This window comes from Scleropages formosus, chromosome 14, assembly GCF_900964775.1.
Source record: "Scleropages formosus chromosome 14, fSclFor1.1, whole genome shotgun sequence".
In the NCBI taxonomy this organism is placed as follows: domain Eukaryota; kingdom Metazoa; phylum Chordata; class Actinopteri; order Osteoglossiformes; family Osteoglossidae; genus Scleropages; species Scleropages formosus.
The window spans coordinates 16059915-16079642 of NC_041819.1; the positions used below are offsets into that span (position 1 = coordinate 16059915).

General features: G+C 41.9%; 1 protein-coding gene across 4 annotated transcripts; it reads right to left on the reverse strand.

Moving 5' to 3' along the window:
* Nucleotides 1-1313: 1313 nt before the first annotated feature.
* On the reverse strand, nt 1314-13223 carry eda2r (ectodysplasin A2 receptor). Of its 4 annotated transcripts, XM_018728409.2 has the most exons (10): nt 13148-13223; nt 12520-12742; nt 11477-11573; nt 10374-10552; nt 10059-10147; nt 8976-9137; nt 8790-8885; nt 7677-8152; nt 6835-6883; nt 1314-4056 (listed from the first exon to the last, which is right to left on the reverse strand). In XM_018728409.2, exons 3-10 carry the CDS (start codon nt 11558-11560, stop codon nt 3755-3757), a joined length of 1437 nt encoding a protein of 478 aa, XP_018583925.2. In that variant the 5' UTR covers nt 11561-11573; nt 12520-12742; nt 13148-13223; the 3' UTR covers nt 1314-3754. The 4 variants fall into 4 exon arrangements, with proteins under 4 accessions (XP_018583925.2, XP_018583926.2, XP_018583923.2 ...); XM_018728410.2 differs by lacking the exons at nt 12520-12742; nt 13148-13223 and adding an exon at nt 12076-12082; XM_018728407.2 differs by lacking the exons at nt 12520-12742; nt 13148-13223 and having other exon boundaries at nt 11477-12129.
* Between the last annotated feature and the right edge of the window lie 6505 nt (nt 13224-19728).

Sequence of the window (19728 nt, forward strand, 5' to 3'; positions counted from 1 at the left end):
GTGATCTCTGGTTCTTAACGTGTCAGTATGCATTGACCGGGGCTCCGGTGGGTCTTCATGGAATAAATTTGTACAGCTACATCAGGACATAATGCTCTTGTGGCAATATGAGACAGTTTGCTATTGTTTCAACGATATTTTCCCTATGCTCCCTCTTCTTCTGCCTTCTTCATGTGAAATTTGGTTTATTTGGTAAAGGTGTGTGTCCTCTCTTGTCTTGTTCACGTAAAATTAATACAGCATGTACACAGCAGAGAATGGAATTCTACATATAAGATATGTCATACTATATTATTGAATAAATATTCATTTTTTTGTCAGATTAGTAAATCTACATGTTTTGTCATGGCTTTCTACTGCCATCTTGAGGATTTTTTAAAAAGCTGCTTGACATCACAGCTAAGACTTGAACCTCTTACTATTATCAACCTGTGCTGTTATCTAACATGGTTGAGGAAAGTGTCTGCGCTGCACTGCATATCCCAGCATCATCTGCACGGTTAACGATTCATGTGCCTTGAGGTATACCTTTCTGCAGCCTCTTAATTTTTCTCCAACTCAGTGACGGCATGCTGTTTTCTGTATTATGCTTAAAAGCCTATATAACAGTGCTGTAAGCTAAACTGATACTTTAATATGTAATAGCAATTAATATATTTTAGCATCATTAATCAAATAAGCAAATTTTTCAATTTGCACATTAATTCCCCATTTAAACAGCGTATTCTGATGTCAATTCAAGGTACAGTACCATATTCAAGGGTACATGGCAATGACACTATGGTATCTGCATTTTAAGTCACTAAATTTGACTATATGCTCCACTTTCTTGCTGCATCATTTTCTGGCATTTATGCAGAACTTGCATAAAGGTTGTTATCCAGGTAGGTGCTGTATATAGCTCTATTTTTGCTGTATATGCGGACAACGCTTTGTTTTGTGTCATTAAGTGAAACATAAGTGTTGTGTTGCTTGGCTAATGTTTTCCTGTTACAGTGAACTGCAACAGCCTCCTTAAAGGACTTCAGCTGGAAACCATTAGGTTTCAGGTTCATCCCTTAAGCCGTTTTGCAACAGGTTGCCAGTGAGGATAGTTATGCTGCAAGTCGAACGACCTGTGTGTAGTCAGGTTAGTTTACATAGTTTTTCTGGAGCAACTTAGGCTGAGTACCTTGCTCAAGGGTCCTACAGCTGGAGGTGAGATTTAAACCTGTGACCTTTGAGTTCAAAGGCAACAATTCTAACCAGGACACATACTGTACATACATAGACTTTATTTATCCTACAAGGAATTCACAGATGGAAGAGGTGGATTTAGATTTTAATTTGGACAAATTATGCTACTCATACTGTCAAATCAAGACCAAAAAGAACTCTTATGCAGACAAACATTGTAAAAGACAACTTTAATGCAACAATCTCCACCCACATATTTCTTTTCTGAGCTTATTTAAGTTGAGCCTTTGACTGGGGGGGTCTTTGGCCACCCCTGAGTCACCCCCTCATTAGCACATTACTTTGTTGGGCCAAGTGTGGCCATCTGTAGAGGAGGTGCAGCTGGAACTCCTCCTTCCACATGTGTATACTTGCCAAATATGACTCAAAAAAGGCAGTTTTTGAATGTGTGTTACAATTAATAGAAGGAGAGACAAGTTACAGCTTCAGGAGAGTTTGGTCTACCCACAGATGTGTGTGTGTGTGTGTGTGTGTGTGTGTGTGTGTGTATGAACGAACGCATACAAAGAAGTTTTAAAGGTGAAATCCATAAAAGGAGAATAAAAACTGGAAGCTTTCAAAAGAGGACACACTTAACCTTTTCTCAAGCTGTGCACATTTGTGGAAATGCCAAACTGCAGCTGCACCACGACTGCCTCACCTTGTGCCATTTCCCAGCTCTAGTTTGTGAGCCTCGGGGAGGCCGCATGCCAGACAGGGAGGAGAGAAACCATTCCCCACATGTGAGTTACAAGCAATGCAACTTAAACAAAATGTTTGCAGTTATAAGCCTAATTGTTTGTGCCATGTATTATATGAAACAAACTGATTAAATTGTGCAAAGAGGATATCAATCTGCTAATGAACCTGTAGAATGCATTCATCATCTTTTTATTGTTTTCTTGCATGTTAACATACAGTGTATACAAGGCAGGAGTGACACATTGCGTTGGTAACGGGTGGCAAGCAAATGACCAGTTTTTAATTAAAAATGAATTCATGAAATTTCCATCAGTACATTATTGCAAGTGCACTGATCAATAAAGGTGTGCACTTTTAAATGATACATGGAGCCCTCTGGGAGCACCTACTAATGATGTAAAATTTCAAACCCAAATACTGTATATCAGTGAAAAGGGTTTCTACTACAGCGTCAATCAGAAAAAAAATGTCTGGGTACAAGATCAGATATTATGACAAAAAAAAGACATAGAAGTTAAAAAACGAAAAACCAGTGTATTTGACCTTCCTTAGCTCCTTCACGACCCCATTTTCAGTCCTAAATAATACTCATGAGGGTGGGTAAAAGCTAGCACCATTGTTCAAGTAAATAATGCTTATTTTTCTCTTTTTATTATAACCATTGAAACAATGTTAATTTGTCATCATTAAACTGCAGGGGACACTTTGGATGTGACCTGGAGGCAAAGGAGACTGCACACACTACTGGAGAAATGACCACTGAAAATAATAGTATTCTGTTTTCAGTTTCCAGTATTACATGTCATAATGTAGCTTAGCATGGCATTGCCATATTTTTACAGCAATTCCACTAGTAGTTATCAAGTAGTGATAAAAAATGCAATATAACACACAAGTGAAAGCAGATATCTGAATTTCTGAATCATTTTCATTCATACTTCTGGAGCAATATAATTTAGCATACAGGGTTCATGCAGGGATGGATGTACCCTGTCTACATCACATGTTGCATTATATTGCACTGTATTTATCTTTCTTTTAAAAATTTGCAAAAGTGGGACACTGCTACAAATACTCTTATAATGAACAAATTCACAGAAGACATATTTACTAAAATTTCACACTGATAAATGAAGCAGACATTGGGTGGTAAAATTAACAATAAAACAAACTGAAAAATTAAAGTATAAAAAATAACATCCTCTTACCAAAAAATAAGAACTGCTACCCAACTCCTAATAAAGCATTTAAAACAGCAACGACAGTGAATTCACTTTTGAAATAAAAACATTGAACACTATATGGACTGTACAAAAAAATTTAAGCCCGAAGAACCTGTATTCAAAGTGTGTGATTGTATCTGATATGCAGCTGGCGTGTAAAATGTCATCTGCAAACACTTCCCGGCGCACTGTTTACCGTTTATATGTACTCAACTATACGCCGCCAGCATCTCACAGTTGCTGGGAACGAGTGTGAAGGTCAATAATCCCTCGTCGAACTTCACTGAACTCCTAGTTTCCAGATGTGGTCCCGCTGCCCATTCCAGGGCAGATCTGGAGAGATGTCCTGTGGGAAAGTTGCATCTTTCTCTTTTGCAGAAGAGCTCCAACCCAATGCTGTCTACTTGCACCCATGGTCATGTAGGGAGACCAAGAGCTCAAGTTTTTTATAAATGCACACAAAGATCAAATGTACAGTAAGATGCCCCTCTGAGGCCTTTCAGGTTAATTCACGCTGTGTCTGCAGCTCCAAGCTGTCATTCTCTGGCTGAGGTGAGCCTGCATGGATGCAACCCGCACATCACGCTGGGACCCTGCAGGGTGTGGTGTTCTCATCAGCGTTGGCGGTCTGACGTGTTCAGATGGCGGCTCTGTGCTGCGTATTCACAGAGCAGCAGCAGGGTGTCAAACCTCTGCAGGCGGTAGAAGGTGTTGATGAGGTCAGGTACCGTGCGAAGTGTGCAGGATGAGAGGTAATGGAAGACGTGGTTGAAGCCCTCCAGGCTCCTCACCACCTCTGGAGGAATGCCCAGATCCAGTGCCACCTGCTGGTAGTTCTTCACCGCCGGGAAAGAAGAGTCAAGCTTCAGGGCCAGAGTGTCAACTAGGGCCTGGGGCAGCTTTCCAAGGTGAACACCTGATGGGGTTGGTGAGGAAAACAATACATCTGTTACAGCCCAGTAATTATAGCCTTTCCTCTTTCTACATTCTGAACGCTCAGTCTATGTGGACTCTGCATGTTCTACCTGAGATTGCACTGGTTTCCCCCAGGTGCTCTTGTTTCCTCCCACAGTCAGAAGACGTGTTTCAGGTGAACTGGTGACTCAATTTCCCCTAGCATGTGTTAGTTATTGCCTGTATAGTATAGTAACTTACAGTATATATAGTGCTTAGTATAGTGTATCTAACCTTGCAAGTCACCTTCAATAAAAGCGTCAGCTGAGTACTAGTTAAGAACTGCCAGTCAGTTTGGAGAAAAGCATTTTCTAAATGAGTAAATGTAAATGTCTGAAAGCATAAAATTTCTGTGAATATCAGTGGGGCACCAGGTGGCGTAGATGTTAGAGCCGCCACCTTTGGATTCAAAAGACTTGGGTTTAAATCCCATTTCTGGCACCAATACCTTAGAGCAAAGTGCTTGTCCTGAACTGACACAGTAAAAATTACTCAGCTGTATAAATGGGTACATCACTGTAAGTACTTGAATTTACATTTATGCATTTAGCAGACACTTCTCTCCAAAGCGACATACATCTCCGAGAACAACACAATAAGTGCATCACATCAGTTATGACACGTGATTCTAGAGTACAGACAGTTTGTCACGAGAAGCTGCATGCAGGCTTCCAGTATTAAATAATTTATTTAAAAAATTATTAAACATAAACACAGACACGTTTATCACAGCAGCCTGAAAGAGGTGAGTTTTGAGACGCTTATCACATGTATAGAGAAATTCAGTTCAAATTATTTTTATAGTGCACTGCTCTCACTCAGTGACACAGAGTGCACTAGAGTAACACATTATCCATACATTTATTAAAACTATAAGTATGCCGACTGACCATGGAGGAAAGGAATAAAACACTCCCAACTGAAAGTCACGGGAGAAAAAAGCCTCTGGGAGTCCAAGTGCCAGTGGCTGAATTTACAACTAATAATAACACTGTAGCTGAGTGTTAACTAGAAGATTCCAGTTGCTTTGGAGGAAAGCATTGGCTAAATGAATAAATGTAAATACTGGATATTTATTATATGAGACAGCACAAGAAATGTAGTACAATTTAAATGGACAAAGGAGAAGGGAGAATGCAGAGCTGTGTACACCAGGTGGATTAATATTTTGGGGCTCTGGCATAACATCTTATAAAAACTTCTCGAATGTTTTAGAGCAAGGTAAGTTTTTTTTTTTCTCCTTCACAGAAACGAATTCCTTATTTCAGTCATTTACAACATCTATTGCAGCATTTCAGTCATAGGGTCAAAAAACAATGTCATAACCCTGACAATAAAATGTTTATTGTTAATTTAACATTCATTTCAACATAAATTTAATAGTAATTTAACAGTTTTAATAAAATACAATGAAATGCTACACACATGTAGAACACCAGCTTTAAAACAATTTCAGCTATATTTTCTTATTTTGAAAGGCGAATATATGGTGTACACAAAATTGGGAAAGTGAATGCCCAGATTTTATTGTCATCTAGAATAAACTTATTCTAGCGTGGGCCTTCACCCTGAAGAATTCCTGTCTTGCAGCATCATAAAGGAAAAGTGACACTTGTGTCCTGTGCACTGCTTTCAGAAGATGGCAGCACTAGATGGTAGAAGTACAACTGACGGGGAGGCTCCCTTCTGCACAGCCACAAGACTGAAAAACTTACTGATATTACTCACTCACTCACTCACCCACTCACTCGCTACTGCTAACTGCAAACCGCTCGTCCTGGTCGAGGTTGTCCGGAGCCTATCCTGGAATCAATGGGCACAAGGCTGGAGGGTGTACACCCTGGTAGAGACGCCAGTCTATCGCAAGATAGCCACTCACTCACTCACTGTTAATTCATTGCATGTCTTTGGACTCTCTGAGGAAACCCAGACAGACACGGGGAGAACATGCAACCTCCACAAAGACAGCTGTATTCAAACCTACACCCAAGCAGCCCAAGTGCTGTGAGGCAACAGTGCCGCTGTGCCGCCCTTCTTCGTTTTTCTGATTAGTAATAATCTGGGACTTGACCAAGTGCTGACCTATAGTTGATCCTATCAATTGTTATTTATTCATTTTAACTGGTGCCTTTAATCAAGGCAACTTACCCCATTAGTTGCATAATAAATAACACATTTATACAGATGGGTAAATTTTACTACAGCAGTTCTAGGGTAAATACTTTTTTCAAGGGCATTACAGCATGAGGTAGGATTTAAACCTGGGTCTTCTCTGAGTGTAATGGTTGGTCTAACCATTACCTTAAATTCGCACACAACAGTTCGCATTTATTCATCTGGCTGACACGTTTCTCTAAGTAACTTAAAGTGTTAACCTACTTACAATTATTTACGAATTTAATAGTGGTGGGTAAGTTTTACTGCATTATTTCAGAAAGAGTACCCTGATCGAAGGACACTACAGCGGGAGGTGAGATTTGAACCCGAATCTTTCGAGGCTAAGGAGTACATTATCTGCTGCCCGTATGGTATGTTACATCGTCATCAAATTCCCACATGCCAAAATAAAACAAAACCGTTTTTCAAATGAAAGCCACTCTATATCATTACATTGTACATCTGAACCTTTCCTAAGGGCACCCCTCAGCTTGCTGAAAATACAGGGAGTTAAAATCAAATAAAAACAAAAGAAAGGTGGACAACTGACCCACTTTGGCTATGAATGTGACACAACTGTTACCTTGCATTTGTGCACAGCTCTTTCTCGTGAGCATCAGGATATCAGGCACCTGCAAGGACAAATACGAGGGGCTTAGAATGGCGGGTTTCGGTTTCACCTGTCCGCCGCAGACAGGATGGGTGCAAACGCTTCGCTAAATGAGTAATGTTCACTCGGAGCCGTTGCAAGATGAACGCTTTATGGAATATTCAGGTGAGCCTCCCCCTCGGTGGCAGAAACGACAGCCGCTCTCTAATGGCTGGGAGGCATCGAGAGTGACACGGGTCCAGATCTTCTGGATGTTTTTGAGGATGATAGTAATTTACATTTATATTTATGAAACACATGATTAGTGCAAGTTCTTCCACCTTGGGAGTCACTAACATTTACAATGAGAAGTTTAGATTGAAACAAAAGGCATTCTTTTTTTCACAATGAACTTGGACTATGAGTACCAACAAGCAACTTTTTCACTGCTTGATTTATATACAGTACATAATACATCATACATCACAATATAGCACAAGTAATGCTGCTGACTTTTGTTGAACTTATTGTTATTTATTTTGTTGTTGTGGGCGTTAAGTTTCCCACTTTGAAACATGGTTAAAAAAGAAACAGAAAAGAAAGGTAAAAGAGCAAAGAGTATCTGAAAGGGACACTACCACGGTACTTGATCAGAAACTATTCAAATTCAAAATAAAAGTCAGTCCCCTTAGGATAATAAGGATTATTTTTGCTCACGCAATATTAACCAAACTAAACCGAACATTTGTTTTGGTGTTACAGACATTAGCTGGGCAAACCAAACCATGGTTCAAAATGCAAAACACGGGTAAAAAACCATTTGAAAGGGAGGTTACCGTGGTACTGCAGCTGCTGCAGGGCTGCTGATGGCTGTCCGAGGCTCTCTCGGCAGGCTGCGCCGGGGGGACAGATGGCATGTTTTCTGCAGAGCTGTCCACTGTGGGTATCGGTGCTCCCACCTTCACGCTTATGGTGCTGCCATCCGAATTGAGGGAATTTTGAAAGTCCGTCTCTGTGCATTCGACCGGGGCGTGCCGGTGCTCCCCCTGCTTGTCGGAGGCGCAGTAGCCGTCCAGCTGAGGGGGAGGTGGGGGTTCCTCGGTGTGGCTACCATCCTCTGGCATGTTGTAGGACTCGGAGGAGCAGTGGCTGCAGCTGGAGTTCCTCATCAGGGGCTGCATTTCCGAGGAGCTGCTGGAGCAGCGGCTCTGAACCTGGTGGGTCGCCACAGTGACCTCTGAAAAACCACACGTCTGCAGGCAGGACTTGAGGGCTGCTGGGAAATCCTCCACTGAGGGGACTTCAAACGGCGCTGCAAAATTCCCATGTAGATATAGATTAAATCTGTGGTTTGAATCCTTTCTATAGAGTACCCTGGCGAGCCTAGCTCCCTGTGCTTCAAGAATAGGCTCCAGACCACCGTGACCCTAATTTGGACAAGCAGCAAATGGCAATTAGAGAGAGAAAGAGAAATATTTTATTGTCATTGTATGCAATGCAATAAAATGAAATTTTGTGTGGCAGCCCTCGGAACAGCCACAGCAGAAAGAAAAAAACACTTAAAATAAGTAAACAAAAGTGAGTGAATGAGATATATAGCAAACCCTGCAACCTTTTAAAGCCACTTCTAAAACATAGGCTGAAGGTGACCAATTTAGGTACAAGTAGGTAGGTAGCGGTACAGTTATTGTGACCATAATATTGTGACCATTACTCCCACACTGGCATTTTGTTTCGTGTTTGTGATTTTTATTGCCTGGTTTTAATGCTTTCTAACGCCATGTTTTAGAATGACATTATATAAACTAAATATTTTCCACAAGCAATTACACACTAAACTGTGATGACTTGTCTAACACCCCTTTAAATTTCACACTTATGTAAATGAACGAAAAAGAGATGACAGATACGGTGATCAGGCTTCTTGAGGGAGCTGCAACGTCACCAACCTGAGACCTGCACCTCCTTCTCCAGGTTCTGGGTCAAGGTGTCGCCGTTCCTGATGGCTGTGACAGCCACAGCGCGATGACGTGATCCTGAGCATCCTATCAAGAGACCGACGATCAGTTTGCCTTTTTAATGGGCGCCGTGTAAATGAGTACAGGAAGACAGCTGCAGGACTAGATGAGCAGTACCTTTGAACACCTTCTTCAGGGAAGCCCGTCGAAAGTAGACAAACACGAGTAGCGACAAAACAATTGTCACGGTAACCGCTCCACAAATGGCAGTGGGAACAGCAGCATTGTGCAGCAGGGTTTCTGGGTTCACATCTTTCCCTGCATCAACTGCTTCATGTCCTGCCAAAAAAAGTTAAGAACCTTAAATAACCAGTAATTTTTGTGCTTTTAATGTACTCCTGTTTTCACACCACTGAAGCTGCTTCCATGTGCAAATGTGCTTTCTAAAACGCTCCCGTCCCTCTACTACAATGCTTTGAGAAGCCTTGAAGGCGATGGTGCTGTGCTGTTATGACCCCCCGCCAAGCTAATTGCCCTCTCTGCACAGTCTGCAAGACCCACGCAAAGCTGGAGGCCATCACTAGACCGCATTACCTATCACCATAGTGAAGCCCATGGTTGGCAGGAACCTATCAGTTCCTTAGAGCACTTATCTAGCGGTCAGCCAACAAAGTCTGGCTGACACCTTATACCCACCCCATCTATCTAATAGAATAACACATTTCATGGAGCAATCAGCCAGTATCCCCTGCCCACGAGTTTCTGGTTTAATGATAGATGTTACTTTAAAGCAGTGATGCAACAGTTAAGTGAGATTCAAATTGCTGCACCATCATTTGCTCACACCGACCTCAACAGGCTCTGAAGCGGTGGGCAACCCGTTGGCCACAAGTGGTCATTCTGTAAGAATGTTTGTCTTAATTCGATTTAGGTGAGCCAAGTTATACTCTAAATATTTCAGAATTACAGTACGACAGTACACACAGCACATGTATCGGACATCTTTTCCGCAGGGTTCAGAAAACTTGGTGATCAGAATCTTGCGTTTGGCATTGTTTCCGTATAGGTATCCGACTTTGGGGAGGTTTTGCTGGGTTCATTCAGAGTAAATACCTTCATGAGTTCCTACAGCGCACAGTGGGATTAAAACCCGGGATCCATCCATCGAGGGCAAGGTAACGGCTCCAACAGTACGCTAACTACTGCGTGCATGATCTCTTGCGCAACGGTAACTATGTGTGGTCTCCGGGTGTAACTCACGGGTACACTGAGATTCACTGGCTGACGACAACCCACAGGGCATGCACTCCAAATCCGCCGTGCCGTCAATCCGCATCTTGCTGTAAAATCTTGTTTGTTTGGGTGCAAGGAACACGAAGAACATGCAAACAGAACAATTAAAAATAATCCCTCAAATTCCTAATTGCACAGATGCACAAAAAAGGCAAGTCAAAAACGGTTTAGAAACTACGACCAAAACAGGTGCTAGAGGAAGCAGCCGAAGACATTCCACCGACATGCACACACTCATACTGCATTATGAAAATGCATTCTTTAAGGCCCTTGCTTACACACCCTGGCAAACACTCCCCGCAGACGGTGTTTTTCCTGGCAGTGCATGGTGATGTCTGCTGTCTGTTGAGTTGACTGCATGATGTGCAGAGCCTGCAGTTATGGTGGCCCCAGTCCTCTTTGTAAGACCTGGGATGGCAAGGCCCGCAGCGGGCATCACCTCCGCTACCGTAACTGCACTCCTGACAAGTCCAAAAATTAGAAAAAAGTATGCTAAACAAAAGTGATACGATACAAATATTCAGATCTTTTTTTAAACATCACACACTTATAACACAGATTTGGATCCTAACAACTCATCAAGAGCAAAGTCTCAGAGAACTTCAAGTTGGATATCGATGTGCAACTGAAGACTGTGTTGAAGTTCTTGAAAATCTTAAGAACCATCTATCTGAAGGTGACATCTCTCTTACAACACGGTAAAATCTATAGAATGATAGAACGTGCATGCCATGAAGAAGAAAACATTTCCAAACCTGGGAGAGAAGAGCAAATATAAACAACTGAAAATTTTAACAAGGATGTCCACTCCCCTAATAGTGTTTCGCAATACCGTTCAAATGATTTTCTCTGGTCAATCATGTTTTTACCCTGTGCGACTTACATTTTACTCTTTTCATGTAGAGGGAAATTTTTACTGCAAACACTCAGTTTAGATGGCTCACTACTAGGCCACTCCTTGAACTTGAACCTGACGCCTCAACCACATGGTCCTTTGGCAAATGTTTAGTGCCTCCCACTCAGAACAACCTTAGTTCAAGCCCCATTTCCTGTTGAAATGGCCCTGATTAAAGTTCTTCCCCTAAAGACCTTAATCCATCCATTTTCAACACCTCCTTGTCCCAAGTGGGGTCGCGGCGAGCCGGAGCTCAACCCAGCAACACAGGGCATAGGGCCGAAAGGGGAGGGGACACATCCAGGACGGGATGCCAGTCGCAAGGCACCCCAAGCAGGACTCGAACCCCAGACCTGCCACACAGTGGGCACCAGCTGAACCAAAAATTCCTTAACACTATTAATGAAAAATACCCTACTGGGCAAACAGTGATATCAACATGACCATTTATGTATTGATCAAATGAGAGGAGCTGGAGAGAAGAACTCACCTCCAGTAGCTGGTGTCCAGGTGCGCACTGAGGGCACACTCGGCATTCACCGTTGTAGTAATACTCGTTTTCTGCGCAAGCCATACTAATAAAACCCCTGAAACAAGAACAGAGCATGTACTTTACATTGATCATCCAGAACATCTGTCACATGGCCACATGGCAAAAAAAAGCGCGTGCAATGAATGAATCACCGTGGGCTGGTCACTGGATAAATCACAGAAGGGTATCGAGCTCATTTGATCCATGAATAATAAGCAATAATGTACAATTTCTACCGATGTACATGCAAAGAGAAGCGCAATTTGCATCGCATGATGAATAACTGAACTATTTTGTGAATTGTTATGCAACAAATGTAACAAGAAGTTTTGAAAATGCGAGTTTCCTGCGAGGTGCAAACATGCAGCGCGGGTGTGAAAACACTTCAATGCAACAAGGAATTAACTATGCATACGCAGCATAGCGCAAAAAAAAAAAAAAAAAAAACAAGCGAACGCCCCACGCGCCGGAATGCGCGCGCGACCCGATTTTTGGACACTCGCTCTGTCTCTCATAGCGAACGCGTGAACATTACATTTACGCGCCGGAACTCTTACGCGCACAGAGCCGCCACTTCTGCACCCCTCACCGTAACCGTTTTTAAACAAGAAAAAGACACGAAGTTAGTAGAGTACATTACTACACACCTGAGGAAACGTGCTGGAAATGAGCGTACAACACAGTAAGAACAGGGTAACGCGCAGGACAGGAGGAGGAGAGCGCGTGATGAAATAGCGCGACAACAAATTCATTCAAATTGTCTATTTTCAACTCACAGACGGATTTAACACTATCAAATACTCATAAAACCCTGGCGGATTTTTTTGCCATCTCCGAGTAAAAAGCCAGGGAGTGCAGTGTGTGGCTGTACAGGAGAGTAGAATACAGTAAAATACAGTACAGGACTGTGGGCTCTTTGAGTCTCCGTCCCCTCCCCGCCGCAAGATGAGTTGTCTCCCGATTCCACGGACCACGCAGTAAAATACAACCAAGTGTTTTACCTGGATGCAGACGCACTATCACTATGCGTGCATGTGTGTGTATGTGTGTGTGTCCGCTGCGGTGAGGAGCGCTGTACTGTGCCGATCGCGGGTCCCGTCGCTCCGTGTCCCCGTGTCCTGCGTCCCGCTCCCTACATGTCTCGACATGCCTGGGCTCCACACAGCATCGGGGTCGTGGAACCAGGGGCGGCCAGCGCTCCGCACGCCTTTCAGCCCCGTTGCCCTTGGAAACACATACGTTAGAACATCCTCTGTATAGGTTGTATATATGGACTTAATATACGCGAGTGCATTTTTGTTTCATGTACTTTTCAATTGATTTCATTTTTTTTTGTTCATGTGCGCGCGATGGTAAGTCAAGAAGTACATGATTTTCAGAACCATCGCATCGTCGCGGAGGATATTTGTTGGCTTTTTACACGCATCCATGACATGTGGATGTGCAGATATATTACAATAGAGATTCCTACTGGATATAATTTGTCTTTTTGACCCCGATCATGGAAAAATACTCATGGTATACAAATACGTTTTGAATTATGCACAAATTATAAAACAGAAAATATCAGCGTGTGACTATTCAGTCCCTTTGCTATGAAACACCTAAATCAGATGTGGTCCTACGAACTTTTTTTAAAGAGATCTCTCTGTTCCTCGTAGAAATTGACTTGTATTTTGTATTGTGGCGGCGCAGTGGGTTGGACTGGGTCCTGCTCTCCGGTGGGTCTGGGGTTCGCGTTCCGCTTGGGGGGGTCTTGCGACGTACTGGCATCCCGTCCTGGGTGTGTCCCCTCCAGCCTTACGCCCTGTGTTGCCGGGTTAGGCTCCGGCTCCCCGCGACCCCGTATGGGACAAGCGGTTCAGAGGACGACGATTTTGTATTGTAACGACCCGTGTTTCTGGGGAGTGTCATGTTCGAGCGGGAAAAGTGGCGTATCGTGAGATAAAATAGTTGAGAATTATGGGTAAACTGTGAATTAAGTGTTCAACCGTTGTCGCGTTGACCGGATGGGGAGGCGGGGAGGCTGGGAGGCTGGGTTCGGGGGGGGTCCGAGTCCGAGTCTCACCGACGCAATCGTTTCCTTGTGTTCGCATCCCTCAATGTGCGCGTTTTCTAATAAACGTTCCCAATGAAGCGCGTCCATGAATAAGCCATTCTTCTCTGTTATATCATAGCTGTCACGTGCTTCATTTGCCACCGCATCCGCGCGCTCTGACTTCAGGACAGGGCTGCATAATAAATAACATTGTGATGCACGAAGTACTTTTGACTGCGTGCCTTTGGGAATTTTGTTTCTCCCTTTAAACCAATATTATTCTTTTACGTTAATAATGAAGATGGTGAGCAGCGAGTGACCGGGAAAATGACGCTAAACGGCTGAAACGTTGACGCTACAAATGACGCAACATGGGAGCAACGCGTCCAGTTAATCCGGCGCCAGGTGAGGATCAGGTTTCACAACTGGATCCACGCTGTTCTACAAACTTTGCTCCCAGTTCGTGGTAATTCCACTTTCATTAACCCCACGTTTAGTCTGGCTTTGGCAAACTTTGGTTTATTTTGCTAACATCGGGTGGCGTGGTGGTTAGTGCCTCTGCTGTGTAAAATAGAAGAGTCCACATGTGAAGGCCACCTATTCAGAATTAATAAAGTAAAAAAGCATCCAGTGGTACAAGCCTAAAAGCTTGGTATACAAGCCTAATATTATATTATATTATATTATATTATATTATATTATATTATATTCACTTTGGAGAAAAGACCTCAGCTGTATGAGTAGATACAGTTTCCTTAGGAATATTTATGACAGAAAAAGAACTACAATATTTTTATCTTTAAAGTGTGGATATATGTTTTTTCATGAATGCCTCTTTTTGAACGTTTAAAAGAAGCTTTAATCTAATAAATACATATTAATAAAAATAACCTGTTGTGGTAATTATTCCCGAGCATGTCTGGGTTGAATAGACCAGCAGTGGGTGTTTCCTAAGAACTTAAAATCTCCGAACGAGCACATGTTGTGACTCCAGAGGTAAGAGAAGAATATAACCTTATGATTTGAAGCCCTTCTTCTTGGAACATTTCGTATCCATAACCTTCCTCACACTCTTGATTCACTTTCACAGTAATTTATGAAGAGCTGTTTGCAGAGAAAGTCTCCCTTCTCGGAGGTTCAGGTGATGATCATGTGCTCATTAAATTATATTTAATAAAACTGGGGGGGCTGGTTGGGTACCCTACACACAGATTAACTCAGAAAGGCAGAGTTATACGTATCTATCAACAATACAATAATATCTGAACTAACCCAGCATGCTGTGGCTCAACACTCCTAAGGGACTGAATGAGTAGTGACCTTTTTGACCCTCTGCTGATTTAGCCAGCTGCCTTTTGAGCCCTGTAAATACTATAACTACTCATTTCTTTCTCTGTATTTGTGGGAAAATGATGGACAAAAATGCATGCAAATGCTGCTGTGAAACACCTTGTAACATGTACAATAGGGAAAACATAGAAGAAAGGGCTCCAAGCATAAATTACATTATGATTTACTTCTTTAGCTGATTATTATTTTTTTTTAAGATACATGTAATGATTTATTCATTTCAGGTGTTTTTTTTTTTACTGGAGCAATTTCAGGTGAGTACCTTGCTCAAGGGCTCTACAGCTGGAAGTGAGTTTTAAACCTGGATCCTCTGAGTTCAAGGCAGTGCTTCTAACCACTGTACCACCCACATAAACAGACAAATATTTCAAACATACATACATAGCCTAAGCAAATCAGTAGCATTTCATGAAAGTGGATTGAGTCAACATGGCTTCTGATCATTTTAAAAAAGAAATAAAAAAAAAAAGTTAGTAGCTGTGATCCTGAGCTCCAAGAGCACCAGCTGTATGTTTATTGGGAAATTGGACAAAATGCTTCTCGGAACGCTTTGCCAGTTGTTTTCAGGCCTGCTTCTGCCGACCTACTGCGTCTGTTGGTTATGGTTTCAACTGGTTTTTTAACAAATTAAGCTTGACTGTGCTGTTCATTGAATGAAGCTGCACACACCAATTTAAAGTGAAAGTGATAGTTCAGTACTTGCTATACTGTAGTTTGCATTAATGTAGGGATATGCCAACTTGTGATAGTCAACAAACAAGTAGAACACAAAAAAGTGATGTTCACAATATCAGTGATAATAGTGCAATAGTGCAAATCATTTTAAGTTTAATACTGAATTATTTTAACTTTCATAAATGATTAAAGAAACAGAAAACATTTTACTGGTACAAAGACCAGTAGCTTTGGTAGTAATATATTCACCAATTTGGCTATTCCTCAATGCAACATAGAGTAAAAGTCAAAAGTACTGTATGACTAAACTTGCTTAACCTGGCCAGTACCTACATTGAACAAACTGAACAGAAGTAAATCAATAAATGTGCCCGACATCTCTAGGAACTTCTGCACAAAGTTGTTAAACAAACATTTTATTTAAAAAAAAAAAAAAAACTAGTTTCTAGAGAGTGACTTTGATTTTTTACTGGCACTGAATATGGCTAGAGTACTGCAATGAAATGTTACAGCTAGTAAAACAATGTAGGGTATTTCTTTTTTTCACAAGGCTCTTTAAAGCAAATGACAACTACTGAGTTTTATTGTTCTCCCTTTCTTTACAGCTCCTGAGGTTTTTTTTTTTTCCCCTCTCCTCAGCTGCCAATTGTCTTACTATATAGTTAATTATAATTTGATTGTAACACCCTTGGGGGGGCGCGGTCCTGCTCTCCGGTGGGTCTGGGGTTCGAGTCCCGCTTGGGGTGCCTTGCGACGGACTGGCATCCCGTCCTGGGTGTGTTCCCTCCCCCTCTGGCCCTACACCCTGTGTTGCCGGGTAGGCTCCGGTTCCCCCGCAACCCCGTATGGGACAGGCGGTTGTGTGTGTGTGTGTGTAAAACACCCTTTAACATTGGATCATTCCCAGTAACTCTGCTAAGTGCTCTTTGCCCCTCTAAGGGCATTCCATAAAAATTAGTTGAATTGAATTGAATTGAAAAAAGTTTATAGCAAATACTTACAGGAAGTGTATCTGACATGGTCAAAGAAAATGCTGGATGGCTGAAGATGGCTTGCTACACCACAACAGCTGATTTGCATCAACAGGGGCTCATTCCCACACAAGTAAACAAAAGCAAAAGCAGCAAACGTGTAGTCCCACCTCTTATTGAACTGGCCGTACAGAAATCAACCTGCAGAAGATTCTGTCCAACTTGAAGCGTGCAATGTAACGGGGGGATTTCTGCACAACATATATGCCGTCAACTGACAACGTTCTTTACCAAAGCTACATCTTTATGAAACAAAATAAATTGCCATTAACTGAAATATTTTGTAATATAGTCGCTTTTTTTGCTTAATTACACTGTTCGGAAGGATACCACAAATGATAAAATACATAAAGAAATAGAATTAGTTTCTATTTGTTATATTTGTATTTACACATTTTCAAATATATTGTAACAGTGGTGTAACAATATGCCAGGTGTTGGGGCCAAAAAAATATTGACAGTTCTCAGAGGAGTTATACACAAAATTATGGGGGAGCTCATTATGCTTTCGTCAACTTTGACGAAACCCTGGTGTTACCCCTATGTAATATCACATACTATTCTTCTAACCTATTTCCATGGAATATTTCACAATGCAGTCTTTTGCTGGAAACATTTCTTACATGTCTTTTCATGCTGTCATTAACTGCACAATACTCGTATTGTAACATTAGAGATGACGTCCAGCTTGCTGGAGGCAGGAGATCACTTTTTCATCAGCACATGGAGCCATCTGCTGCTCATCCCAGAGAGCAGGTGAACTGGTAGGCCTGTACTGGATGGAATCTTTTACTGTATGTGCAGCATCATCTGCAACCTGAACTTCAGTAAAAGCCCTTATTAAACAATCACTTTCCTCAGCAGCCAGGAAATGTAATTAAATCATCTGTGTATTCATCTGTCTATGATCTGTGAATCAATGCATCCATGCATCTATCTATCCATACGCTCAGTATCAATAACTGCTCATCTAATGTAGGTTCATGGTGGTTCAGAGCCCATCCCAGAAACACAGGCTGTGAAGCAGGGTACACCCTGAACAGGATGCTAGCCCATTGCAGGCCAATCAAGCACACACGCACACTGAAAGAAATTTTAAGTATTTTGACAATGTGACAAAACCAGAGCACCTGAAGAAAACCTACTTGAACATGGAAATGTGACACAGATTGAACAGGATTCAAACCCCATCCAGATCCATATCCCAGGAACTATGGAGCACCAACATTGCCTACTGAGCCACGATACTGCCCTGTAATTGAGCTACCTCTTTATTTGTTTCTTCTTATTTTCAGGGCATACTCCAGGTACATTCTTCCAACAGTCCAGCACACATAGGATTTGCCGTTCGACACTGCTCACAAAAGTGCTGCTGGCCGAAAAAAAGGCAGAGCAGAGGGTTTGGGCAGGGGCCAAGGGCAAGCTGCGGCAGGTGTCCTGTGCTATGTGGTGTGGCTCTGGCAGTTTGCACAGGTGTAGTGCACTCAGGTGGATTAAAAGCCGGTAACTCCCCAAAGTGTGCTCATCAGAGTGCCCCCTTCTCTGAACGGTCACCCCACATGCAGTGCTCTTTGCACGATCCACGTGACCCACACTCCAGCACCAAATCCGCAGGCTTCCCGATGAAGGCTGTGCCACGACTGTGGAAGGATGAACCAGAGCCTGATTGTCCTTTTAGCAGCGCATTATCAGCTGGGCCATCATCCAACGCTGCACGCCTGGAGCAGGTGCGAAAAATAGAGCAATTTTGGTTTTCGGACGAAAAGTAAGATACATTAAAGTGATTGCTGTTCGGCTGTGAAGCTGATAACTTCCGGCATGTTTATTTGGTGCCATCCAGTTTAGACAATCACGAACAAACACTACACTATTATTTTGACAACCGATTTGATAAAAACCCACATAAGAACATTACTACTAAGCAAACTGTACTTAGTTAATGGTATAGCAGTGTATTCATGCATATGTAGAATTAAAATGATCCAGCCAGTTAACTACTGAACCCAGTTTCTTTTTCAGACTGTTTTATCTAACAAGTTCTTCTAGTGAAATACATTATGGAGAAAATTGTATGATACTGTAGAGTGACACTGCAGTAGTTTGGCATGTTGTATATGAGAATATAAAGCAAAACAGAAATCACAGGCAAATGTTCTTAATGAAGAAATAATAGGAAATTATGCATATATATATATAATATATATATAATATATACACATTGTGTACTTTTTGAAAATTTTAGGCATGTTCAGCGAAGAAAAAATCGATCATAAAACATTTTTGCTTAACAAAGATATTCCATGTTTCAGCATATTCCATGTTTATACACACACACATTTTCAGAACCGCTTGCCCCATATGGGGTCACGGGGAACTGGAGCCTAACCCGGCAACTCAGGGCGTAAGGCTAGAGGGGGAGGGGACACACCCAGGACGGGACGCCAGTCCATCGCAAGGCACCCCAAGCGGGATTTGAACCCCAGACCCACCGGAGAGCAGGACTGTGGTCCAACCCACTGCGCCACCACACCCCCTTCCATATTTATACATTCCATTTAAATGTTTCATGTTTAAATATAATTATTTGTGATCTTATTTTATTTTGGGATTCATCAGAATCATTCAACATTGGTTGATAAATCTTTTAAATCTTTGGGATTTAAGGATTTTAGGATTTAAAATGTATTTTAGTAGTTGAGCAAGTGTTGCATTTTGGAAGGAACATATGATGAAACCACATATGGAGGGGGCTTTGGGCATTTAAATTTAGTTTTGTGTGAAAATGGGGAGAAATAGGAAAGACAAGATGAAATAGCAGTGCAACAAGTCACTATTGCCTCAAAGTCCATACTTTCATTGTTAAAAATGTTTCTTCTTCAGTCATTTATTTGTCTTGGCTTTATTATTGATGCTCAACATCACACACACTAATTAGAACAATGTCAATGTGCATTTTTCATTATTTCTAAATTATTCTGAAATACAAAATTAGGTTTTACTATTCCACATGTTTATATGTTTATTTGCAACTTACCACCTAAATAACTGCCAACTTTTTGGCACTTTTCAAAACAAACACCTTGTCATTTTGAGGTTTTCTCGTATTACTTTTTGAC